The following is a 26,260-nucleotide window of genomic DNA, read 5'->3' on the forward strand; positions in this document are numbered from 1 at the left end:
TCAGCTTCAGTGTGTCTTCCAATGTTTTAAATAAGCAAATGTTAAACAGAAACCTGCAGTAGCTGGACGGTGCTGTGGCCGTGATTAGGCTCTACATTTTCAGAAGTGTGGGAGGAATTTCTCATGTCTTGCACTTGCAAATTAGCATGCGCACAATTAATAGAGGTTTGTTGTAAACACAGCATATCTGGTGGTCTTATCATCTTTTGACTACAAACAGGACTTAAGACCTTAGTAATGTATGTCTGACTGCTGTACAGTGGCCGCTGGGGCTTGATAAATCCTCTTCAGAAGGGTCGCTGTCCACAGCTTGTGCAGAAGCTTAAAGTCCCCGCAGTACAAATTTTTAGATCTCGGGATCAGTTGTAGAGTAGTTGGATCTTGGGATCAAGCCTATGGTCCGCCATGAGGCAAGCTACCGTCTGTCCCGGCCCGTGCCTCTAGGCGCTACTTTGATGCTCTTAGCTAAGTGGCCCATGGTGACTGAAGCCTTTACTTTGAAATATTCGAGTTCAAAGCTTGCAGTCACCACAGCTAGCAAAGATGGAATAGGATTCTGTCCCTTTGTGTACTTTTTCTCTGAACTGCAGCCATGATTTACAGGGATGTCCATGAGCAATGCTATTGGTCTGCTAGAGGTGAAATTCCTGGACCACTACAAGATGATGGACAAAGCAACTGCATTTGCCAAGAATGTTTTCATTAATTTGAGGTAAGCTGGGATTTGGGTGGCCTTCTCATTGCTTTCCAGTGAAGTTTAACCTTTTTAACTTGCTAGCTAGCTCCTTTTACCCAACTGTAGTCACCATACAGTATTTATTATTTTGTTTCTGAGTGCCTTCTCTTTTGATACAGAGTGGTTTGAAGTAGCTTCAGATAACCCAATCAATGCTTCTGTAGTGGAGTAGATTTGCATCTGTCACACTGTAATTCAGTTAAATTCAGAGGGTTTTTTCATAGAAAAAGACCTGTCAACCAAAATGTCTAAACAAGATTTTATACATTATCATGCATGTAAAATCTTGACATATTTGTACTGATTCTAAAGTGTTGGTTTTTGACCTGTGTTTTACTTATTCTCCACTTATTTTTCTATTTTTACACACTTCATTTTTTATTCCATTGTAATTGTCCTCAGTGCCCATGCTAAACATAGGTGAATATATCCTGCAAACCAAACCAGGAAACCTAGCAGCTAGCGACAGCTATGGAGTGTATGAGCGGCATTAAACAACCTAACTTTAAATTATTAACCCCGACCTGATGATGTAGCTAGCTTTACTTAGAATATAATCCTTCCTAAAAAAAAATTGACAACACAAAAAAAGAAAAAAAAGAAGATAAACCTGTTACCTTGGGTGACACTTCATAGCAATGCAGATAGGTAGCACAGTTTATGCTTCCTTCTCGTGTTCAAAGGGATGGCATCAAAGAGCCTTCCTGTGGATTTACATTGCAAAGCTTGCCGGCTAACTGAACTTAAGTAACAGAAAGCCAGAGGGGTTTAATGTCAAAGGTATAGCTCTTTATGATTTTACCAAACCTCACATTGTGAAATGTCTGATGGTGAAATAATATTAGTGTTTACAAAAAACAGAGGATGCCAACTTTTATTCAGGATGGAATCAGATTTTAGACATATGTACTTTCCTCCTGGTTTTATCTTATATGTAAGGAAAAATGTTATTCTGATGAATATCTTATTGTGTGCTACAGTTTAAGAATCTAACAGTAACCTTAAATATGCACTGAATGTTAGTGCTGTAGAAAACCCTGAACTGAAGAAATGTCAGATATCAGAATTCCTGTAGACTGTGCTACTAAGAATAAAGCGAATAAGATTCAACAGAAAAATGCCATGGGTTTTTGTTGCTTGGCTTGTGAAAGGACTAGCATTTTACAACCCAGGGGATATTTCATACAGCAGATGTGTTGCTGTATTTTGGCATATTCCATCATGTTGTGTATGGCATCACAACTTATGTAGGCCCAGGATTTCTAACAGCATGCTTGATCCCAAGATGCAGAGCTCAGGACGCCGTTCACAGACGATGTTGCTGTTTTCAGTCATGGCAACTATAAGGTAAGGTTTCTTTTGACTGGAAGTGATGTGTCTTTAGGCATAATGTATTTTGGAGGTGTTCTTCTAAGCTTGGCATAGCACAGAGAGCAAAGAAAGCTAATCGATATGTCTGCCTTACAGAATATTAGATGTATACTCTGTGTTTCATGTGGCCCCATGCCAGGCTGGAGTTCTTTGTAGCAGTTTGCTACGGTAACTAAGTATAGTTAGTGCTATGTAAGTATTTTAAGGATGACCTGGTAAAACAACTTCTTTGATCCTAGTGGTAGATTTCAAGTATAAGTAAGAGAACAGCAAATCCGTCATCTTTCAAGTATTATAGTCAGAGCAATTTAACAACACAGCAGGAGTGCATTGATACGGTCTGAACTAAAAACTCATTAAACAAGTGAAAATTAGAAAAGCAAATTAGAATCTCTATCTTGTTGCTCTTTTAAAAATGTAAATTTCTAATTGCTTTACTTTCCCCTAAGTGTCAAGGCACAGTTCTATGGTGATTTTCTCCATTGTTATTTGAAAAAAGTTTTGGAACCACAGTGATAATTCAGCAGGGTTTATGCTTTCTGAACTGAATAATACTGGGCATTGAAGAGTCACATCAGGGCTGAAATGATGCTCTTTTATAATGATGACTCATTCTCTTTCTGTCTCTCAGTGTTGACGCGTACTAAAGGAATGACCCTTTTGAAAACCACCAACTTCCCACTTAGACAGACTCTATCTAAAATAGGATATAATACATCACTAATCAGAATGTCAGAGGATGCAGCTTGCAGTGTTTTTGATCGGCCATAATTACTTAGGAGTTTGCGGTCTCGGATGCACTGTGTTTATGATCGCCATCAGATACTTTGACTAAACCCGAAAGCTAAATCAACTTATTTGTGGGAGTAAAAAAAGAGGGAGAAAAAAATAAAAATTGACAGGGGTTACTTGTGACACGCTGTTCTACCAGATTCATTCTGACAAACATTTTCATGCTGCAATCACCAGCCAGCAAAGAATCTGATGCTGATACCTGAGTGCCAGTGACTCATCTGCCATGCCATCATGGATTGAGGAAGAAATGCCTTAAAGGGTGTTTGAAGAAAGCTATTTTAAAATGCACAGTTGACCTTCAAGAAAATGAAGCTGACGATATATCAGTATCTACAGCTCCCCGGGCTCCATGTGGATCCACATGTCATTAAACCATTTCAATGCTGATGAATTGATTCACAGTTATATGAAATGGAAAACTCAAAATGATAATGAAAAAAGAAAAACAACATTCACAAAATAACATCAAAGAAACAAAGCATTAGATTCATTATATTATTACTGCATACATTTGGAAATATAGACACATTCAGAAATTTGTTAAAACAGAACAACACATTTCCTCCCATATCAACAACAAAGGTGCAAAACATTAATATTCAAGAATCTGCGGCTAACACTACCTGGACAAGGGGCAGTGTTATTGCAAACCCTTGATTCTCTTAAAGGGCCGCTGCAGTGTGTTCCGTATGGTGAGACACATGTTCTTGTTCGCACCTGCGACCCTTGACCGCATGTTACAGAGCATGAGCTCCACTGGGACCACTCCTCTGCACCTGATTCACCTGTGTGGGAGAAGGGTGACACTAGTTAAATGCAGTAGTATGGTCCTGGGGCTTATACCGCTTATACTGGGCGGGGTGGGGCAATGTGGGCAGGTTTGAGTAAAAGAGGGAGGAGCCAACATGAGTAACGTCGGGGTGGGGTGAGGTCAGGTCCTAAAGAAGAAATTTAGCATACAGTCTATTCTACCTTTATGTGATCTTTGATGAATACTGAATTGGCAGCTTAATTCTTTTGACTCGTGATTCCATTTGCAGGCAGCATAAAAGTGTTTTTGTGGCTGCAATCACTGGGAGTAGTAGCATTAACAAATGGCTCTCCAGTGTAGGAGTAATTTGTATATTAATCTGCCTTTTTACACCAAATTCATGCAAAGATCACAGAAAAGGTACAGCTATGGTTGGAAAAAATGAACAGTAGACACTAGGGTTACATCTATTGCTTTCAATTCATTGAAAAAAAAAAAAAGGTCATGCATTTCAGTGGAACTCAATATTATGTTTTAAAAAAGTAAATTCGCTATAAGCAAAAACAAAATTTCATGGTGGCATGCAAGAAAAGACAACATCTGAGAAAATAAAAATGGAATTTAATGGGTGTTAGTTCAGAAAGGGGTCTTAAATGTGGATTTCCTTGCACTGCAGCAAACTATCTAGTTTCCTTGACAACATTGGAGCAAATTCTGTGTTTTAGACAATGGCTTCAAAAAAAAAAATCTTTTTTAATCTAGCTCAAGTTGTTAACTCGCAGGGATGGAGGAAAATGAGAAAGTTAGCTGATTTTATTCAGCAGATCACAGCCATTTTCATGAGTGGCTCAAAGCAGAAGGTTTTCCGTACACTTAAATTTAAATTGTGGATGCCCAGAAGGACGTGTAATCTGTGGTATTTAAGCCACAGGATGTGAATGTGAGTCTGTCTTTATGGGCTAGGCCTTTAAATCTATAGGGAGAATTTGCAGTTGCTTAACTCCGCGTGCAGACTTATCATCATTAAATCATCATACGTAGCAGAAAGTATAGCAGATTAGCGAGGTAAAGGACCATAGCTGTTACATTAACTTGGAGATGTCTGAGTTAACTTAAAGGATAAAAAGGAAGAAACCGCATTGAGCCTTTCAATTTTAATGGTACAAAAGGTACCCCAAAAAAGCCATGAGATGCTAAATAAAGCTGCATAGTATGATGAGGCAGTGGGGTGATTTCCAAAGCCACGATAGCCAGAATGAAAGAAAAAGAATAAATAATTTGGTGACAAGTGAGTGGACAATAAAATTCCCACATGAGTGTAGTCACCGAATAATTGCTCTACGATTATGTTAAAATCCAGGTGAAGAATTCATTTTCTTTGAGGCTTTATGCATTGGAGGGATAATTCAATACAAAGCGAAATATTTTCAATTTCAGCTCTGAATACATTTATGTCATTGAAAGTCATCAAATCATATCAGAATTTAAAGTAGTTTCACAGCATGTTGTAACAAGGACACATAGATTCAGCCAAATAGGGGTCTTAACCCTGCCCTTAATTTTGTAGATCATAAAATAGACTGAGAGGTGGATCAATTTGTTAAATGAGGCAGTACAGGGAGAGTAAATTGTGTGAGAATGAGAAAACAGAAAAGCACAGCGGATGCAACTCGACAGGGAAACAACGTACCTACAGCGTGGGGAAAATGAAGAGATGTTAATGAGTATATGTTAGTAGTGGTGCGGTACAGTGCGTCATAAATTAAAATGACAATGAAAGGAAAGGAGTTTTTAAACAATGACAGCAATTTAAACGAAACAACACATGAAAAAAATAAAACATTTCCCAAAACTTAAAATAAAAAAACCAAAAACTTAATAATAGCTACAACTAAACCCACCCACTAAAAACAAATGTTGTCTAGCTACATTAAAGCAAAAGATACTTAAAAAATAATGAAAGCAAAATAAAGATTTTGCTTGGATTTGTACCTAACTTGTTTTACTACTTTCTGATTTTATTTTAAAAAAAAAAAAGCCAAAACTGGTGGATCGTAAAAGCCATAATGAATTTAGATCATTTAAGTTTTGAATTCGCTACACTTGCTGAAACCACACAGGTTCATTTTATCTCTAAGGGCAACATCTATCAGTTCAACTTTTGCCAAGTATGTGTTTCATATTTGGCCGAAAGGGTGGGTTTTTTCATCGAATGACATTTAATTTATCACGCCTTGGAGGAAATAATTAACTACATCTGGGCCGTAGTTTTAAACTGCTGTTTAATTAATGTTCCCCGAATATACTGTATGAGTAATCCACTCGCCAACTCACTATGTGACAATAAAACAAACAGACCCACAAAACCCAATTATGTCCTATATTCAAAGTAAATACTCCTAGAGAAATGGGAAATTTTCTTCCTCGTCCATATGTAGCAATAGAGAATGAGTAGGAAAAATAATAATGCAAAACATTTCCACTTAAAAGGTGCAGTACAAGAGAGAGCATGCATGATGAAATTAAGTTTAGTTAACAAAATAAAGTCAAGAAACATAACTATTGTATTACCAGTTTGTGCCATAAATTTAGCAGATTCAGCTTGCTCCTGCAGGGCCTTTGTGTCATGAACTGATCTTGGCCGCTGACTTTTTACTGTATGCTCTCCGATCATTCCATATTCTATGGGACAGAATAGAGGTTCATATGAAAGCTAGGCTTAAACATGATGTTCTGAGAACAAAAAGCTTATTACATACTGTTTTCAGGATGTTTGAAGCAACTGCAGTACATGGCTAGAAACAAAGACCACACAAGGTTGTATTTAATTTGTCCTTTTCTCTATGGCATAGAACAATGCAACGAATTTATACGGGTGAGTTGGAAGTATTAATTGAGCTTGAAAGCACAGCGTAGACACATAGCAAACATGCAGATAAACTCACATTGTTTTTTTTCTTGTTGTTGTTTGTTTGTTTGTTTTTAAAGACTAACACTTCATTAGACCAGCTCCCTCCCTCCCGCCCGCCCTCCCACCCGCCTGCACACCCAAAAAAGAAAAGAAAAATAAATGAAAGTAAAAATGTGTAAGCCATCAGAAAGCCACAGAGGAGGGGGGGTCATGGACATAACATGCTATTGATCCACGGTTTCCTCAACACTTTGTCATCTTTGTGTGATTTATTTTTGGATGGGCAAGTCCAGGAGACTGAGAGGCTTAGACAAATGTATTCTGAGCTGTATTCATTACAATGCATGCCCTCTTTGCTTCCCATAAAGGAACAAAGAGACAATGAGTACAGTGTTTTCAAGCGACACCGAGAAAAGTGATGCTAGAAATATTGCAATTAGAAAGGAATTTGCATCAGCTCTTTTAAGCAGATGTATCATACTGTAAATAGCTCATGCAAATTGTTTTTGAACTCTTGTTTTTAATTAAAATCTAGCATTACTTATGGCAGTGTGAGCCTAATGAGGTGATTTTATCATTCGCAAATAGGCAATGCAGGTGATGCATTAACAACAGATTTACACATAACTTATGTTAGTACATTAGACAATACAATGCATCAGCCATTGATAGGAGTGCTTAAATGATCTCTCCTAATAGAGTTTGTAGCCTCGTTTTGCTAAATCCCAGCACCAAGCCAAAAGCCTCGAAAGACTGACCTCCCTCAAAGTGAGCCACAGAGGGAGAAATCTGTCATCTGATCTGATCACGTTACACAGAAAGTTAGAAATGTTATGACTAATTATACGGTAAATCACTTGAGTACAGAAAAGACAGTTGTCTAATCCGCGCATCAGACTGTTGGCATTAACCAAATCACATCAACAAACATGTTCCGTGATTGGATTAAGAAAAATAAATAAAGAAATCAGGGCAGCTAGATTCAAACAACATCACTACCCAGTATAGCATCAAGGACACTGTGTTTGTGCTCGCATAAAAAATTCGAATATTAAGAGGGTACAATGAAAGGAGGGAAAGCCGCCAGGTAGAAACAAACATCGCAGCCGTTTGATGCTGATTGGGATCTTCAGGACCGTGACTGCACAAAGTAACACGCTTTAGAAGCTTGTTCAAAGGTCTTTCAGTCTGATTTGATCATGTCCACATCTGTTTTGCTGAAATTAGGTAGAAAGCACAGTGTGAACTCTTTGTCGTACAAAGAATGAGCAGGTACACTGATGATTGGACAAACAGCAGGCAGTTCATCTAACGTTCAGCCGTGTAAGGCTAACTGCTGCAGATACTCTGACATGTTATTGCTTTACAGTGTTTCATGCTCTACCCTGTAGTGTCTTGAATCATAAACTAATTCCTCATTTGGCAGAATAAAAGGCCTGTCTGATTTAGTCAGTCTGAATGCCTGCTTCTTTGTGGGAAATTTTTTAAAAATAACAGCGTGCGCTGCTTTTTAATTATTTCATACAAATGGAAGAAAACACTAAAATCTACACGACGGCATACAGTAAAACTCGCTTGCCGCTTGGCTCAGTGGGGCTAGCTGGGTGCCCTTAAAGTGATGCGTCTTTTTGAATGAATATCCATTTCCAACAGTAGCATTCAGTGCAAGCAATGATTAAAAAACAAAAAGGTGCAAAGCATAATGACCTTGGTGTCAGTTCAGGTATCAAAAAGGACATATGGTGTCAGGGGCTGTGACAATCTGTATTGTCATTTTTAGATACCAATCAACATCGCTGGCTTCATGAATCATCGATGATTATCATACTTTTTCATGGTGTTGATTATGTGCCTTTGCGAAACATTGATCAGCTCAGCGGTGATATTAGCCTTGCAGCCAGTCACACCTAATCAGCAGCTGATGATCAACAGTGCAACAAAGGCACTGCAGCATGTCATTAAGAGTGGTGTCAGTAAGATATTTGGATGGCAATTATTACAGCGCAAGTACACACACACACACACACACACATTTTTAACACATTTTTAAATACAAGTCTTTCTTCGAAGTCACAGATTCATCATTTTGTGGCTGATATTTGAGTGATTATTTCTAAATCAGTCTGGACAGGCAGCTATTAAAAAGGCTCAACCTGTTGGTACACAAATTAGCGCTGGCTGATTTAGCGCAGAAGACATCTCAGTTTTAAGTCCGTGAGATTGGAGCCTCTTTTGATGCCACAAAGCCAAGATGTTAATCCTAATGTTGTGTTTAGACAGCCTGAGGTCGAATTTATATTAAAAAAAAAAAGAAGCAAGATGTCAAAACACGACACCAGAAAAGTACAGGGAAATAAGGTATAATTGAACTACTTGGGATTGTATTCAAGCCTGTAGCCATGTAAGGATGAATATGAGAGAGAAACCAGATTTTTAATAACTGGAGGGATAGGCTGTTGTCATTTGTCAAAGACACCCCAAAACAATGCGTCTTCACTGTGTTACAAGGCAGAGAGCGCAGTTGATGTATTTAGCATGTCATTACTTGAAAACATTTCTTCCATTTCAGACAGAATTATTTTGAAGTTTGGTCCAGTATTTAGAACTTTTAAAATGTGTGCTTGAAAGAAAATTAAGTTTAAGATTTATGAGATGTCTCTCTCTCAGTCAGGACTAAAGAGCATACTTATTGTTGATATCCATCATGCTTCCGCAACAAAGGAAAGACAATGCCATTTAGAGAAATCCATCACTGTTACCTTTCTTTGCTACCCTGCAGTGACTGATTCGTTCACTTAGTTTTTCTTGCACATAACCTCGATGTAATGCTTCACTGGCAAAGCATGCAATTTTTGGACAAGAAACGCAATACAACTACTTTGGTGCCTATTAGCCTAATTTCAGAATGAGAAATACTGGGATTGCTTTCCAGAAATAGGCAACATTTTTTGTGGAGGAATTCCTTTGGCTTAAAGGAGGTCTATTTGCTTCAAAGTCCTTGGTGAATAAATCAGTGATAACCACATTTTGCTTTTTTCTGTCTACAACATTTTAACATGGGGCCAGGCCCATGGCAAATGTACACCTTAACTACTTTTTTTAATATGTTTGGTTTATAGTTAATGCATAAAAGTACTGATAACTGAAGGAATGCTATCTATCTATCAACAGTTCTTACCAAATCCATACACAAAACCTCAGACAAATTAATGCACACACTCTTCTTGCGTTTTACATTTTTAAAAGCTCCTAATTTGCTAACTGAAGAAGCAGAATTAGCATTCCATTCAGTAATGCAGCATCAAAACTGCAATTATTTTCAGTAAGTGCAAAAAAAATAAAAATAAAATGGATCCTTTAAAAAGGTGCAAGCAAATTCTATTACCATGCTGTGCCATCAGTTTTGTAATGGCAGCCATTTTGCTTGCCCGTCTGGGATTATCAACAAATCAGGTGAGTAATAAAGAGGTTGAGAATCAGATTAGGCTTTTTTGAGCAAAAGTACCTTCCTCTCAACTTTAAGGAGCTGAAATGATTGAGTGGCTAGTCTCAAGTTGATCTTACTGCGAGATATGTGTGGCCACTCTGGAATGGAAAGAAAAATAGCGCCTTTGTTCCAGTTAGATTTCCAGAGGTACATCTGTTAGAAAAGCCAGTGCTGCATGCAGAACCAGCCACGACAACCGTGGAGCAGCCAAAACAATAATGAGAAATATGTATTTGGTCAAAATGTTACAAAATGTCTGCTCAGATTATGGACATGGAAGCACCGACCTTGTCACCACAGGACTGTAACCTCTGCAGATTATTACATATGATGCTTACACCAGAAGAATAGCCTGGTGTTTTTATATTTTAAACCCAGAGCAAACTATTCATGTGAGCCTGATTTTTGGGGCTTAAAGCTTAATTAGTGGGCATATTTACAAAGATATTCATGCTTGATTTAATTAATGTGTGACTACTGACTGCATCAAAAACACATTACAAACAAAGACTTTGCACACTATCAAAGAGAGCACAAGTTCCCTGGATCCATGACCTTTGTCAACATTCGACTTTGATTCGCTGCCTACGGTGGATTTTTAACACTGAAAGTGATCACGGCAGCCACAGAGTCCAGTGGTAGACATTCCGTTTCCAGGTCCATCTTCAATATGTGGACACATTCCATGTGTAATTTCATTGAAAGGTAGTAAAAGCCAGACCCATGTCCAATGACGGATGTGTCTAACCTTGCATGAAATGAGCCTTTACTCCAAAGTTGCTATGAGTAGCTTCTATCAGGGGTACCTCACTTACTGCCCTCCATGCATTCCTGCCTGACTGACTGACTGTCACAAACGCAGCTTTTAATGAGAAGCACTTCATTACAGCTGCACTTTGAAAAGTGTAATTTCTCAAAAAATAGAGACAACGGTCCATACAGACTAGGAAGAGAAATACCCCTCAAGCTCAGGCTTGACTTTGATCCATTACTCAACAGCTATGCTACTGAGGCTGACAAATTTTGGTCAAATGTAGTCATATTTCTGGGTAGTAGGTACCTTTTTAGATATTTAGGACTTATGTTCAAGTCATGAATTACAATGGAAATATATTTAAAGATCCTAAAAACCTAGACGTTTGTCTTTAAAAAGGGTAAGAATGAAAATGTGCTAAAAAAAAAGCTGTGTTGTAATTAATAGCTGAACAAAGTCTTATTTGTGCTAAAGGCCCCGTTCGCTGCTTTGTTATTCAAACATAAACATCAATGCAGAAAAATGATCACAGGCTTTTCTGATGGATTATGGATTGTTCTGTACAAAAAAGGAACATAACTTTAATTAACAATGAGTATACTGCAGTAAAGAAAGAAAGAAACGTTCTAATAAACAAACAAAACAACAAAAAAGTCCAAGGAAGTCAGTCATAATGTGTAACAGTGGAGCACATAAGAAAAACATGATATAAAAACATCAAATATACATTTATTCAGAGTACAGATTCGACTACCAAGTTTTATTTTTACTCAAACAGGACAGTACATTTTGTTCTCTGAGTATCAGTGGAAGACTACTTTTTAGGGTCCAAAAGTAAACACATGTGATGATAACTGATGATGACTCATAACAATGATTATGATGTAATGAAGATGCATCATATTTTAGCTCATGAATAGACTCCCATGTCCAAACTGACTCATGTTAGGCCATCCGGAAACAGTCTTTAAAATTGATTCCGTTGTCCTCAAGATATCTCCTTACCACCATTATAGAAACCCTTCACTATTGGTGGGACCATATGCTTGAGCCAATGTAAAAAACTCAATTAGTCCTTCATTAAGAAAATGAGGGGGTTGCACGGAATCAGATACAAATTACGAATTGTCCTCTGAGACACACAATTATCCATCATATTCCTTCTGCCATCTGTTTGCTTCCTGTTGACTCTCCTAATGACTTAGATTGAAGCCAAATTAGAATTCTGTGCAACTGCCACTGCACCTCATTGAAAAGTCATGTGAAGTCGCCTAAAAATGGAGCAAGTGTGGTGAGACAAGCACTCAGAATGCAGGCTGTTCTTAGCAGCGAGGATATATTTTGCATCACTGATGTGTAGGCAAATGAGTGGAAATTGCATTGATAATTTACAGCACAATGTTAAATCACAAGGTTATTGAGCAGTACCTCACAAAGCAACCTAGATGGAGCTCTGACGTTATCAAAGCACTGCATCAAGAAGCCCTGTTGCTGGGTGCCGTGAGCAGATCATTCCTCCTCTTTTTCCATACACTTCAGGGAATGGGCATCAGCATTCTGTTTTTATATTATTTCAACTGATCCAAACATGTATACCGTCAAAAGCCACACAGTTTATATGCTGACTCCACAGTCCAAATGCTGAGTTATATTAAAAGAATGAGGCAAAAAGCACCGTCTGCATTATTGTGGTTGTTAACTAACGCTTGCAAATCAACCTCTGGCAAGTAGACTGCACGTTGGTTCTCTTAAGAGGGGGGAAATGAAACAAGATAAAATATAGACATGCATTTTAAAGTTATCTTTTTTGCAAAGATGCACCAGTGCTTGACAGTGTGGGTAACTGCATATGTCGTGCTTTCAGTTTAGCTGCATGGTGCTATCAGAAAATAGATCCGCCTATGGAGCATTTTAAAGTGAAAGCAATGCCAAGATTGCAGCTTATAACTTGCAAAATCACCAGCCTTTTCAAAAAGCCACACTGTTGAACTAGCCATGACTAAAAGTGGGGCTGCTGCAGGGACACAACTGAAAGGACTACTGTGCACTGACAGAAACAAGGATGGAAGCTGATTACTAATGAAACCATTTCAGAAAGGGAAGTCAGGTTATATGAATTGTATAGAAATACTGATGGCTTTCAAATCTGGGACACCAGTCTCAAGCATTTCATGAAATATTCTCTTGTTTTGGCCAGTCACCTCAAAACAAGAGATGTGTTTATGTATTTATTCTGGCAGCAGGGTATGATCTTAATATGCTGCTGTAAATTTTACAAAATTATTCACCGAGATATGCTTTACTACAATTCACCACCTAAGGGACATTGAAAAACTATGGCAGCAACTCCTGGCATCGGTTTAGAAACGTACAACCACAGTAGATGACCTGGCAGTCACGCACACTGCCAAGCTCAACGCCACCATGCCAAGCAATGCATCTGTCAAGTGAGAAACACGACACATTTTTTAGCACCTTTGTGACTGCAGCCAATTTTCAAAGAGCCTACCTTGTCCTTTTCTGAGCCATTTTGCTTGGCATACCAAGTAGTGACCTTCGATTTAATAGAGTCATGGTTCGCCGTTCATGGAAATTCCTCACTAATAAACAGAAAATGATACACCTAAGAAATTAAATGAGCAAAACACAATATGAACTCTGTAACCATGGAAGCAAATGTGGTCGGATGACCATATTTCGTAGCAAGATAAATCATTTCCAACAAGCCCTAATGAGACTTTCATAATTCATGCTGTCAGCTTTTCCACAGCACCAATCACGTCGGATCCTTTTGCAGTGGTAAAACCCACTGCTTCAGACTGCCACCCTGCATCTATCAGCACAGGGAACATTGTGTCATATGCAAGTTAGTCATGAGGAAGATGCCTGCAACATGCCCTGTCTTGGCTCATTGGCTAAGCTCATGTTAAACCAAATACGCTCTCCAAAATAATTACAAGGGATGTAGAAGCGATGCGGAAATGTCCTCAGACAAGTCAGGGCATAACAACAGCGCAGTTGGATTTTCATTTAATGGATTCTGATGCCAAGTCGGGAAACATGAGACAATCTCAGTTATTACAAGATTTGAAACAAAGCGTGCCTGTACCTGACTGCAATATTTTATTATGAAGCACATACAAAATTTAGGCTTCATTCATTTAGTAGGAATTTTATTTTTCACTTTTTGTTTGTCCCGACAGGTTGCATGGAGACATTATAATGTAGCTCTTCATATTCAGCTCTTCAAATAAGACCATATAACCAACAGCTCCAGCTTTATTATAGTTCATATGACACTCCTGCTATATTTTAGTACAAAATACAGCAATGTTTGTGCTTTTGTTAAACTAAAATGGGCAATTAATAAGAATTTATTCTAAATAGATGGATAAATAACACCCCTCAAACTACATAAAACAAACTCTTTGTCAGAATTCTTTATTACTAACAACCACAAATTAAGCAAATCTCTCCTTTCTTATGAGAAATGAAAAGGGTGAACTCCTACCATCTCCGTACAGTTTTCTTTTTAAAATAAGGGTGGCAGTGCTTCTGTATTCTCTGTTTAGGCTGTAATAAAGTGTTTAGGGAGCCAGAGAATTGGAAACATAGGAGAGGAAGCTCTGTAGGGATTCAGTCCCAGGACAAGAGGAGCATTTAGTTCAAGAGTCAGGGGATTTAACCACTTGATGATCTCTGGAAAGCCATAATATTCACAAACACAAAGTTACTGTGTGCTACGTTTTAATTTGGCCTATTTTAGCTTCTGTAAAGTCTTTTCTTGCCTTTCTCTGTAAGTTTTTTTGTAACAGAAAAGCAAAGTTAAATAAGTAACATTTGCTACTTTCTGTCACAAAAACCATGAAAAGTCTTAACAACAATGATTAAATCATGCTGGGTAAATATTTCAGGTTTAATGCCAGCATCCAGAAACCTGTGATTGCATATCAAAGAAAAGATCAAAGAGAAGCTAAATACTAAACTAATAGAGTAAATAAGTGCTAGCTTGATTTTAAATTATTTTGAATAGTGCTGCTGAAATTAGACTGGGTTTTTTTAAGAGATAATTGTCATTTCAATAGGCCAAAACACTTGAGGGAAATTGGAAAAGGAAGAGTACATTAGAAAAAAAAATCAGGATAATTAATTTCTGATGTTTTCAGAGGGGTCCTGAAGAAGGTTCCGGGTTATTATCCACTAGAAGCTTCTGAAATAAACCTCATACAAAATGATAAGAGACCAGGCAGTAAACAAATGAAAGATAATTCCCGTTCATTTGCAAATCTCTCCTTCTCTGGACTTTCTCCTTAACAGCACAGTGTGTCTATGTACAAATAGTTGTATTGCCAGTGCTAATAGGAGATAACACACACACACACACACACACACACACACACACACTACTCTAGATAAAATCTGCATTTTTTTCATCAGTAGAAAAAAAGGTGCTTTGTTTACCTTGTCAACAAATGTGACACCAACAAAGATGTTTGTGTAGTCTCCCACAGCTTTCAGAACAATATCTGCATTATCAGGCTTTTCTCTTACATGTGGATTGAAGGGGAAATTAGGTTACTGTCTTTTTGTGATTATTTTGGAGTTTAATATAATTGCAGTGAGTGCTAACAACCGACATGAATTAAAACTCTATGCAAACATTTTCCAAAAACAAAAAACCCACCTCACAACCAAAAGCAGTATTCATCAGTGATGGCTGAACACAGACATGTCTCGATGAATGGATGGTAAAATTACACAAAATTTTAACATGATGTCTTGTTGCCGTGTGGAGCTGGCAAAGTACAAAGTTGAAGCTTGAAGCTTGAAATAGTTTAGTGTAAACACGAGTAAAAGAAATTTGGTTCAGTGGCTAGAAGCAGAAAATGTAATCCGTCCATGACCAGACCATGACATTAATTTCTTACAAAGAAAGAAAGAGAAGTGCTAAATAAACTCATTAACCTAAAGAGAAGCCTAAACTCTCACGTAACCTCGATAAAAGTAAACACAAAATGTACCTCGGCCCACCAAAAAGACCTTCTAACTTTGTCTTCCTTGGATCAAATCCTAGATGGAGTACGAAATGACTTCTCAGTGACAGCTTCTTGTTATATGCAGCAGCAGAGGCAGCCAAGAGTGACATTAGTATTGGAAATTAATTGTTTTTTAATGTGCACGTCTCCATCGTCCACCACCACATAGACATGCACCATTACTGTGGTCAATTAGCCATTCAACATCTTACCGTTGGCCATTGTATGGAATTGATTACCACACCACGAGCTTTCCCTGCAGCTTGCCATGTCCAGAATATTAAGTGTTATGTAAAAAAAATGTTGAACACAACAAATTATGTTACATCAGCTTTTCCTTAACGTGACTGCTTAACTGCCTTTCACCTGGAGGCTTCAAGCAACGTTGCATCTGCAACAGTCACACTTTTGCACATTTCCCTTTTTATACACACAACATGGTTTTTCTACAGCTGGTCAGCATAATTAGCGCTAAACAATCACAGTCCTTAATCTTGTGATTAAAGCCCCTGTTTTTTGGTCTTGGATATGAAGGGAAATAAAGCCTCTTCAACTGAGCTTCTGGGCCTTTTTGGCTATGATGACATTAAGGATGATTGAAGTGCATTATCTGGGCACACAATGGCTGCTGTCCATTCAGCTGTGCACTGCAGAGCACTGAAATAGGGAGCTGGTGACACACTCACTGCAGAGGAACGTGGAGTTTTAAAGGCTCATGACACCCAAGCCGCCCAATAGCTTTGGCTGAATAGCCTGTCTGACCTATTGTCAGCCAGTTCACATTATTGTCGATGTACCTGTCTGATATGCAGTCAAAGCTCTAAGGTCTTCTGCCTCTGGTTAAAAGTGCAGTAAGCCTTAAAAATTGAAGGTGATTTAAAGCATATCCCTTTGTCAACTCACTGATGGTACCAGGAGCAGTTAATTTACAGGAAATAATTCATCCCAGTCAGTGTTCATATAACATCTCCCACTTTGTTGGGATTTTTTTTTTTTTTACCTCCAAGTGTTTACATTTAATTTGATTCATATTCTGACAGATTCTCATGATAAATGTGGCAGTACATGCATTAGCTAATCAATACTTATAATCGATAAAATACTTATTCACTGCTGTCACACTAAAAAGAAATCCGCTTCCCTCGAAGGCAACCGCTTGTCCATTTTGTGTTTCTCACACAACAAACAAAATGGGATGTCTATGTGAGCCTGAATGACAAAAACATTTTCTGTCGCTTCTCTTACTCTTCTGTGAAAGCAGTTTTAATGAACTTCTCAGTGCACAAAATGTAGCCATATGCATATATTTTTTTCCACCCTAATCAACAAAGAAAAAGACGCTGCCTTTTCATGCACTCCCTGGTTCTAATCTAATTAGAATTTATTAAACTAAGCAGAAGTTCAAGGGCATCAATAACTACATTTTCCCCCAAAACACAGAGTTAGATAGTTAGAAAAGGATAGTGCGCAACATTGAGGGAACCATTTTATTCCTGACTATCCTTTCACCTCATTATGGTATTTAGTGTCACTGATGAATGCATATTTTCTGCATTTCCTCCTGATTTTAAATCCAGGCAGTGCTGAATGGTCACATAAATCAACAATATTCAGCCAGTAATTGAATCTCCCTGGACATAAAATGATGTAAAAAAAAAAGGGTAATCAGAGGGCATACTGTACCATGTACTACAGCAGAAAACTATGCAGGCATAGTACAGCAGGATTAAACCAAGATGTATTAGATGTAAATTATATGAAATTATATGCACAGACTGTTTTTTAAATATATGCTAAATATATAGAAAGACATGGTTACATAGAAGGATGCATTTAAGATGCAAAGAATGGAATAAAAGTAGACTGTATAACATTTCTGTTCATTTATGTTTTAGAGATGCAGAAATGTATTAATACACTCTACATGACTCACAAGAGTCATATAGATTTTCTGTTCCCAACACATGGATAAGCATATGGATCATAATGCATGAAAGCACCTTTTCACCTCATTTTAAATCTGTCAGCACAGATCTCCCTTCCAGGTAACAGCTAAATCTTCCAAAGCTTTAGCTTTAGTTTAACAAGACTCTCTAAACTAATCAGACGTTGTTTGTGTTTGCAATGTTATACAGTTCCATATAGCTCCTAATATATCAACACAATACAGGTTAAATTTGTTGATTTAAATTGAGATCAGTTTTAAATCTTTTTCTGTCTTTTAGACTAGTTTAACCCTAGTCTAGTCTAATCTAGTCTAAACTAGATTTTCTGTTATTTAAATGACTACCAAATTAGTCCCCATGAACATTCCTAGTAAGAAATATGTTTTCTTGTCTGACAAAATTTAATGGTTAATAATCTTTCTTATGTAGTATTTTCCTCGTATTTCTTAAAGATATACTAATCCCAATGGTATGAACAATCTGTACTCAGTAAAATACTGAACTTACTATTACCTCATTTCTTTTTGGAGACACAATTTTAAACACCACTCAATTTATCAGGTGTTTCGAGGGAACAATTACTGCTTCTCAACATTTACTCAAAAGTTGCGTATTTTCTCTCTAAGTTCTGCTTTTACAGTCATTCATTTATCCACTATTTGTCAATAGTGTCTATGTTGTTGTGTTATTGTTGTGTCTTTGTTTGTTGTAGCATTAGCAGTGAGTGTTCTATGTATCTAAAGATGGTGCCTGTGTTTCATTCTCTAAGTTATATTCATTTAAATTAAATTCCCTTTTAAATATTGCCTTTAGTTACTTAAATTTACTTTTTATTAAGTAACTTTACGTTCTTCAATTGTGGTTTAACTGATTATCTTTATAATATTCATTATTGCTACAGTTCCCCATAATCAAGCAAACATTTCTATATATAATTTTATATATATATTTTTTTTCTGTTGTGTTTAATAATTCTCATCATATTCCCCAAAATAAACAAATTTCCCTACTGCATTAGTATAGAACTTCATACAGTTTAACTCTTTGCTGTGTGTATAAATAGGAACTCTGAATTCTAACTTTACAGCAGCTTAGATACAAAACTAATAATTTGACATTACTTATTCTACTACTTTACTTTTAAAAAAAAAAAAAAGAAAGAAAATGACTTGAAATGTTAAAATGGAGAATTTCTTGTAGCGTGTTCATCGGTAGCATGTTTGTGTATTAATAAAGTACCTAAACATATAAACGAGTGAATAAAAATCTGATCTGTAGATGTAAAGAATGCTATTTTATGACTTAAATTTACATAGGTTTCACTCTGCTTGTCATCATTCTGTGGGGATATGCTATAGATTTAGGCAAGCTTGTCATCAAGCATTCGTCAACGACAACTACTATTCTTTTTTTTTTCCAGTTTTCTTCTTTTATCATCCAGTCACACACGCTTGAGGCCATTTTATGTCTTTTCACTTTCCTGGCTCTCAAGAACCAGTTTCCAACCACTGGGCAGAAAATTTGATTAAGATACGAGTAAATAATTATAATGAATGAAATAAAACAGCTCTTAGATTACTTTTTTATGAACACTTTATGCATATTTACCATGAAATGGCAGGATCCCTAGAATTATGGCATTACCGGGTCATTATCAAGAAAATAAATCTTTATCTCTTAAACGTTATTTTATTACCTGATCAATCAAGTTGGGATCTTGGCACATTCATTTGTTACAGCTTCACAGATGTCAGGAATTCTAGGGATTTGTTCTGTTAGTTGGATAAACAGGCAAAGATTAGCATACTTTTCACAGCTTATAATTATTAGCGCCCATGTTTATATTCATGGCTAAAGCAGTATCTGCTGATGGTATTATTTGGCACTAATCTCAAGTAACCATTTTTACCAAAACATCGTGATTATTTTGTTAACATTTAACACTCCTTGAGAATTCTACATAAAAATTAAGTAATGTAAAAAAAACTTAATTTACAAATCTTATACGCCAGTTTTTTATTCACAGTAGACATGAGAAAATCGATCATTTTAAATAGAATATGAGCTAATTTTGAATTTGATGGCAGCAACACAAATTGTCACTAGGTATGAATGTGAGTGCGAATGGTTGTCTGTCCCTGTGTGTTGGCCCTGCGACAGACTGGCGACCTGTCCAGGGTGTACCCCGCCTCTCGCCCTATGACAGCTGGGATAGGCTCCAGCGCCCCCCGCGACCCTGAAAGGATAAGCGGAAGCGAATGGATGGATGGATGATGGATGGCAGCAACACATTCAAAAGTTTACGCATTGTGGAACAAAAGGCTGGGAAACTAAGTGGTACTACAAAGGAACAGCTGGAGGGACTTTTATCAACTAATGCAATTAGTTGGCAATAGATCAGTAACATGACTGTATATATAAAAAATTAGAAATTAAAAAAAGAGCATTATACAGAGGAAGAGAGATTCACCAAGTCTACAAATGTTTTCGAATGATTTGGAATAATGTTCTTAAACATAATATTATGAAGACAAAATATTTCATTGTCTACAATACATAATGTCATCTGAAAAAATTCTGAAAATCTGGAGAAATCTCTGTGCGCAAAGGACAAGGCTGAAAATCAACATTAGCAGCTTCACAGGGTTACCAGAGTCCAGGTCCTCAGGCTGGCTGAGGCTCACTGCATTTAAAACAGACATGGTGTCTGTCATGGAAATCATTGAATGGGCTGAGGAACCCTTTCAGACAAATGATTGTCTATAAACACAATTCACAGTTCCATTTTCAGATGCAGTTTAAAACTCAATCAGGCATCAGCCATATAATGCTGCTGTTAGCCTAATTTAAAATGTACTGTGTCAAAGTGGGAAATTGTTTTGTGGCCAGACAAATTGAAATTTCAAATTCATTTTGAAAAATATGGACACTGTCGACCAAAAATGAGAAGAACCACCTTGCTTTTTATGAGCACTCAATTCAAAAGCCTGGATCTCTGATGGTATGGGAATGCATTATTGCCTATGGAATTGGCAGCTTGCATATGTGAAAAGGCACCATCAGTAAGGTACCAGGTTCTTCAATCCAAAAAGAACTGGCATATTTCAGCAAGATTATGCTAAACTACATACTGCATCTAATTTATTACTACAGCATGGCCTTTTAGTAGAAGAGTCAGGGTGCTGAACTGGCTTGCCTGCAGTTCCGACCTTTTACAACATTTGACACATCATTAAACAAAATATACAACAAGACCCAGGGCTTCTGAGCAGCTACAATCCTATATCAGACAAGAATTGGACAACGTTCCACAGCAAAGTCCAACAACTGGCCTCTTCAATTCCCAGATGTTTATACAAGAAGAGGAAATGCTGCACAGTTGTAAACATGTCTTACCTTTCAAGATGTGTTGCTGCCATCAGATTCAAAATGATCTTATATTTTCCTGAAAATGGTATATTTTTTTTCCAGTTATTGTGATTATTATTGTGATTAAACTATGGGTTTATGAGATTTGGAAATCATTGCATTCTGATTCACCCTGCACAGTATCCCAACTTTTTTGGAATCGGTTTGGTATTTCTGTAGTTTGCACAAAGTGTCTTGTTTATGCAAATCAAAAACAAGACAGTAAGGACTTTAGCCTAACCTAAAATAAAACGCCTTGGTAGTCTTTCTCATTGGCTTTTCTATCCAGTGCTTGGTAGAACTATTCCAACAGCTCCCACACAGCTCCTGTTCTCCGGTCCTTATTTGAAGACCAGCTCATGAGTCCCAGTCACATCCAACCAGCTACCCACCACAACATATATAATCATTCAAGATATTTCCTAATTTGGTCTTTGACAGATGTACCTCCTTTTAGATATGAATTGTAGCCGAGGGGCATCAGTGACAGTTTCACGCACATATCCATAGCTGGTTCTATAACAGTCATTTGCTTTACTTCTGATAGCACATACCCAGAATGCTATTACATATGTTGAGCTTCTATTTCTGCTCTCATAAGAGAACACATAACTTGATACCATTTGGTAACACTTCACCCATACCATGCTGTTATACCAGACTGTGTAAATTACATAACGCAGACCAATTCAAATTAATCAAAGGTCTGCTTGCATAACATTATTGATTTGTCTCTCTTCTTTCAAAGCAAACTTTTATTACTTGTTGAGGTTTCTTCCAGGTTTCACTGTCCACATTTGCATAGCTCTTTTTCAATGACAAGATCAGCTGTTCCAAAGCATCAGTACCAGTAATCTATAATGGCTGGTATGCACATAAATAGGGACAGTAAATGTATTTCCTCATGAGTCCATCGTTAATACTCAAAGAACATTAAAGACAGCTATTCTTCAGGGGCATCAGGCAAGCATAGAGCATTATAAGTGGGATGCAACCCAGCAATACTATTGATAAATCAAGGTCACTTTAATGACACTACTTTTCTTTTTTGTGTGTTAATTCTGCCCATAGAAATAGTGGCAAACACCTTTTATTGTGATTACAGATTTGGCATTGTGTATACTGCTGATAGAACTACAAATATTTAAACCAAATACTGGTATTTGGAGAACGGCTAATACTGCTTCATTCTGTGTGTTGAGCATAATTATTTGTAAAGTTGCAAAATATATGTAGCTTTTCATCTAATACATAGTGACATGTAAATAGCTCAAACTAATGAGCCCAGACACTTTCTCCATGACTATATTTATAAGTTAATGCAAAATGCAATACATTCATTTGAAGTTAGAGCAATCAGCAATTCCGGTGTCTCCAGGCACCCCACAGAGACAGGAGACAGGATTCATTATATGACATTCTTAATAATTCATTACAAATGAGCTGCTCCTGTTTCTCCTTCTTTTAATGCCTCGGTCAGCCACGGCTTGGCAGCATGCATCGAGTGACCTCCCCCGTGATCAACTTACAATTAGCTGAAAGGGCTCTTTTGCTTTGTTAAAGCCACATTTGTACCGCACGTTAGAGACGTCCGCTTTAACTTTTCGTGTTTTAACCATGAGATGCACACAGCCAAAGCAACTTCCAAGGGGAATCTCAGAAGAGCAGGATACACAGTCTTTCATGACTACAGCTTCAATCCCTCACTTCTCCTTTTTTGTTTTCTCATTTTCTCCTCTTGCGTGAGATCTGGGTAACGCCCAGATATAATACTGTTGCCTCCATAGACCTCCATAAACTCAACCCAGTGCAGCTATTATTTTATAATGCAGTTACACCATCGCATCTGTAAAGTACATCTGTTGAGGGTCAACTTACCCTTATATCCACTCATGCTGATGCAGCACACAGCTTTCTATTAAACTAATATTGCTGACTTCTTTAGCTGCAAAAATACCGCCTAATGTGGTTTTAATAAACTGTTTAACTTTAACTCCGGCATTAAATTTATTGTCGTAAACCTGATGACAAATAAGTGTAATGGGAGCCTACAGTGCCTATTAAAGTTATTATTAAATATACTTTATTAGTGCATTTATTAAACAAAGCAAGTTTCTTCACGGGCTGCTTAGGGGAAGAATTCATTAACCCACAAATTAGCTTATAAATAAAGCTGGTAGTTTTTACTGCTGCATTCAGTGGTTAAAATGTGTATAAACAGTAATCAAATATGAATTATGACATACATTTTTGGGTGACATGATATACCACTGGGGAGGCACCTAATTGGTGCCAAATTCATTCTCAGTCATAACAGTGACCCCACACATGCAGCCAGAATAATAAATAATGATTGTCAGTGAGAAGAAGAAAGCTGTGCATAACTGTTTCTAGGAGAAAGGAAACAGGTGGTGCTTTTACTGATTTGATGTATTTTTTTTAGAGATGGACCGATCCGATATTACGCATTGGTATCGGTCCAATAGTGACGTAAATTACTGGATCGGATATCGGAGAGAAATAAAAAAAGGAATCCGATCCATTAAATATCAAAAAAGCACATTACAAAACTTTTGACACGGCGTAACTCGGCTCATATCCGTAGCACGTCGGAGCAGTGTGCTCACGTGATGTATTTGTAGAGAAGTAAAGCAAGTGTGTAAGTTCATCTCTGAATGTTTGTAAAGCATTCCAGCATTAAGCTTAACAACCGATATATGATGCGACTGCCTCTTCTCTCTCCCTCTCTCTCTTTCCTGCTGCTACTTCAATCATGAAACTGATCAATGATCAGCTGATTGGCTTTTCTGTCGTGAGTCCGTCTCTCTTCTTTGTTTTTGGCCCACTTTGCACCAGAAAGAGGAAACCAGCGGCTGAACAACAGCAGCACATTTAAGCTTGATAAGCTGTTGTTAGAATTTATTTAATATTACTTTCTACACCAGGATCCTTTTCTACATAGCTGACGGCTGGTAACTGTGCAGGGGCGGAGCTAGCAAAGTTTAGCCAGGGGGGCCAATAAGGCATTAACAGGAAAAATGGGGGCACAAAGACATACTTTTCTTTCTTATTCTCATTTAAAATGTCTAGCTTTTAATAAATAATTATCCAAATCTTACACCCAAAGTTTTAATCTGATGTAAAATGTATAGAAGTCCATTACTGTATATAGTAACTTTTAAGTCTAATATACCATAGTAAGCTATACTACTTTTTCCTTTGGGAAGATACCATCTCTGCAATTCTGTTGAAGAAAGATGTTGAATCTATTTAATTATTCTTGAAAAATAATTTATTTCTGTGCATTTTTTCCCACACTGCATCAAATTAAAGTTGATAATGTCGATTAAGCATCATGAGGTAGAGGGTGGGGGGTGGTTTCCTTTTTTTTTTTTTTTGCTGGGAGTTTGCAACCCTATTAGTTAGGTTGCTTAATATTTCTGCTAAGTACTCTGTAAAATACCAGAATAGGAAGGATTGAGTAGGTTTAAGTTTATTAGATTGATCAGTGTTGCTGAACTATGAAATATTTTGGGTGCAGTGCATTTTTTACATACAGGTATAACAGAATAGTATTAGTGTTGTTGTTTATTTAAACTTGAGTATGAACTTATACAAAATGGAGCAAGATATAAAAAAAACAGTTTTATTGATTAAAAAACAAACTATATCGGATTCATATCGGTATCGGCAGATATCCAAATTTATGATATCGGTATCGATATCGGACTTAAAAAAGTGGTATCGTGCCATCTCTAATTTTTTTTCTGTTGCCTGCACTTTCTATAAAGTAAACCTTACATAGTCCTGCGTGTTTAAAAGAACAGACAAAATCGATAAAAACATATCATCAGCATCACTGACTGAAGCACTGCAGGTACTTTAAATAGCATTATGCCTCTGCGGCAGCAACAGCAATTGTCGGAGACATTTTATTTTTGGGTTGCCTGTTTCACGTTCTCCTGAAGGCAATATTTAAAGTGCGCCTTGAGGGAATTTCTTTAAATTTGATACAGACGATCAGTCACAGATGAACTTTAGGTCATTCGAGGGATTACTTTCAGACACTACACTATTAAATTCATTGTACCCAAACGTGATGATTTTTTTATGACTTATTTTTTTTTTTATTAGTTTTTATGTCTTTTTCCCTAGAGCTAGCAGCACGTTAAAGTTTTCACTTTTGCTGTGAAGTATCTCAGAATCTATAACATTCCCACTGTGGCCGCCATGAGGTTGAAATTATGTTTCAAACTAAAATGTCTTGGCAGCTATTTCAGACATAAAGCCTGGCAGTACGCCTCTAGACCGGGATTGCCACACACACACACACACACACACACACACACACACACACACACACACACACACACACACACACACACACTGCTGTCTGTGATGGAGTTCAGGACTTCACCTGAGGAGGTCCACTGTGTAACAGATGATTAAACTCTAGCACTGTAACACTGTAACTCTCAGGTAAAAAGAAAAACTACAGATTATGTTTTGCCATTAGGTCCTGACCAATCTCGCCTCTGTGTCTGGAATAATTAATAGTTATGAATAATTAATGAATTTACCACCCTTGTACCAAGTGTGTTAATGTGTTCAGCTGTTTTTGTAGAAGAGCATATGGATCCTCTAGGTAACCCTGTGAAGCTGCAGGTATTTAAAAGGAAAGAGTCCTACAAACAGCCGGAAGCACAAAGCTAACACTTTGACGTACAAGGATTCCATTCCGGTGACTCTCATTAATAACCTCTTAAAGAGAGGTCTGTGTGTGCACCTCTGGCAACTTAAGCACATGAAGTGACTTTTGTGCTCTGCGATATTTATGGATCAGTGTTGGTGCTGAAGCACAGAAAAAAAGCCTGATCTACAGAGTTCATAGAGCAGAAAACATCCTGTTTAACTTACGTGTTTTTATTTCTATAAAAGTAGGGCTTTGGGCTTCCCAGTATTTGGCTTGACTGTAGTTTGGGCAGCATGAGAGCATGAAACTAAAGGTGAAAGCACGTGCCACACGCCTGAAGCACGAGAGCTGGCAACGCTGCTGTTGACTCAG

The 26,260-nt window shown here is 37.4% G+C and overlaps 1 protein-coding gene across 7 annotated transcripts in view; it reads right to left on the minus strand.

The window, feature by feature from the left end:
- Positions 1 to 26,260, minus strand: part of adgrb3 (adhesion G protein-coupled receptor B3) — a 115,806-nt gene that overhangs the window by 57,436 nt on the left and 32,110 nt on the right. For 5 of the 7 annotated variants that reach the window (XM_026190426.2, XM_080288096.1, XM_026190428.2 and 2 more), the window contains exons 3-4: positions 6,225 to 6,335; positions 3,526 to 3,687 (exon numbers count right to left, since the gene is read on the minus strand). The exons of 1 other annotated variant lie outside the window; for it this stretch is intronic. In XM_026190426.2, coding sequence (XP_026046211.1) covers positions 3,526 to 3,687; positions 6,225 to 6,335 — 273 coding nt within the window. The remainder of the gene's footprint in view (positions 1 to 3,525; positions 3,688 to 6,224; positions 6,336 to 26,260) is intronic. One more of the 7 variants, XM_080288095.1, reaches the window with a different exon arrangement.

Source organism: Astatotilapia calliptera, chromosome 13 (assembly GCF_964374335.1).
Source record: "Astatotilapia calliptera chromosome 13, fAstCal68.1, whole genome shotgun sequence".
NCBI lineage: Eukaryota > Metazoa > Chordata > Actinopteri > Cichliformes > Cichlidae > Astatotilapia > Astatotilapia calliptera.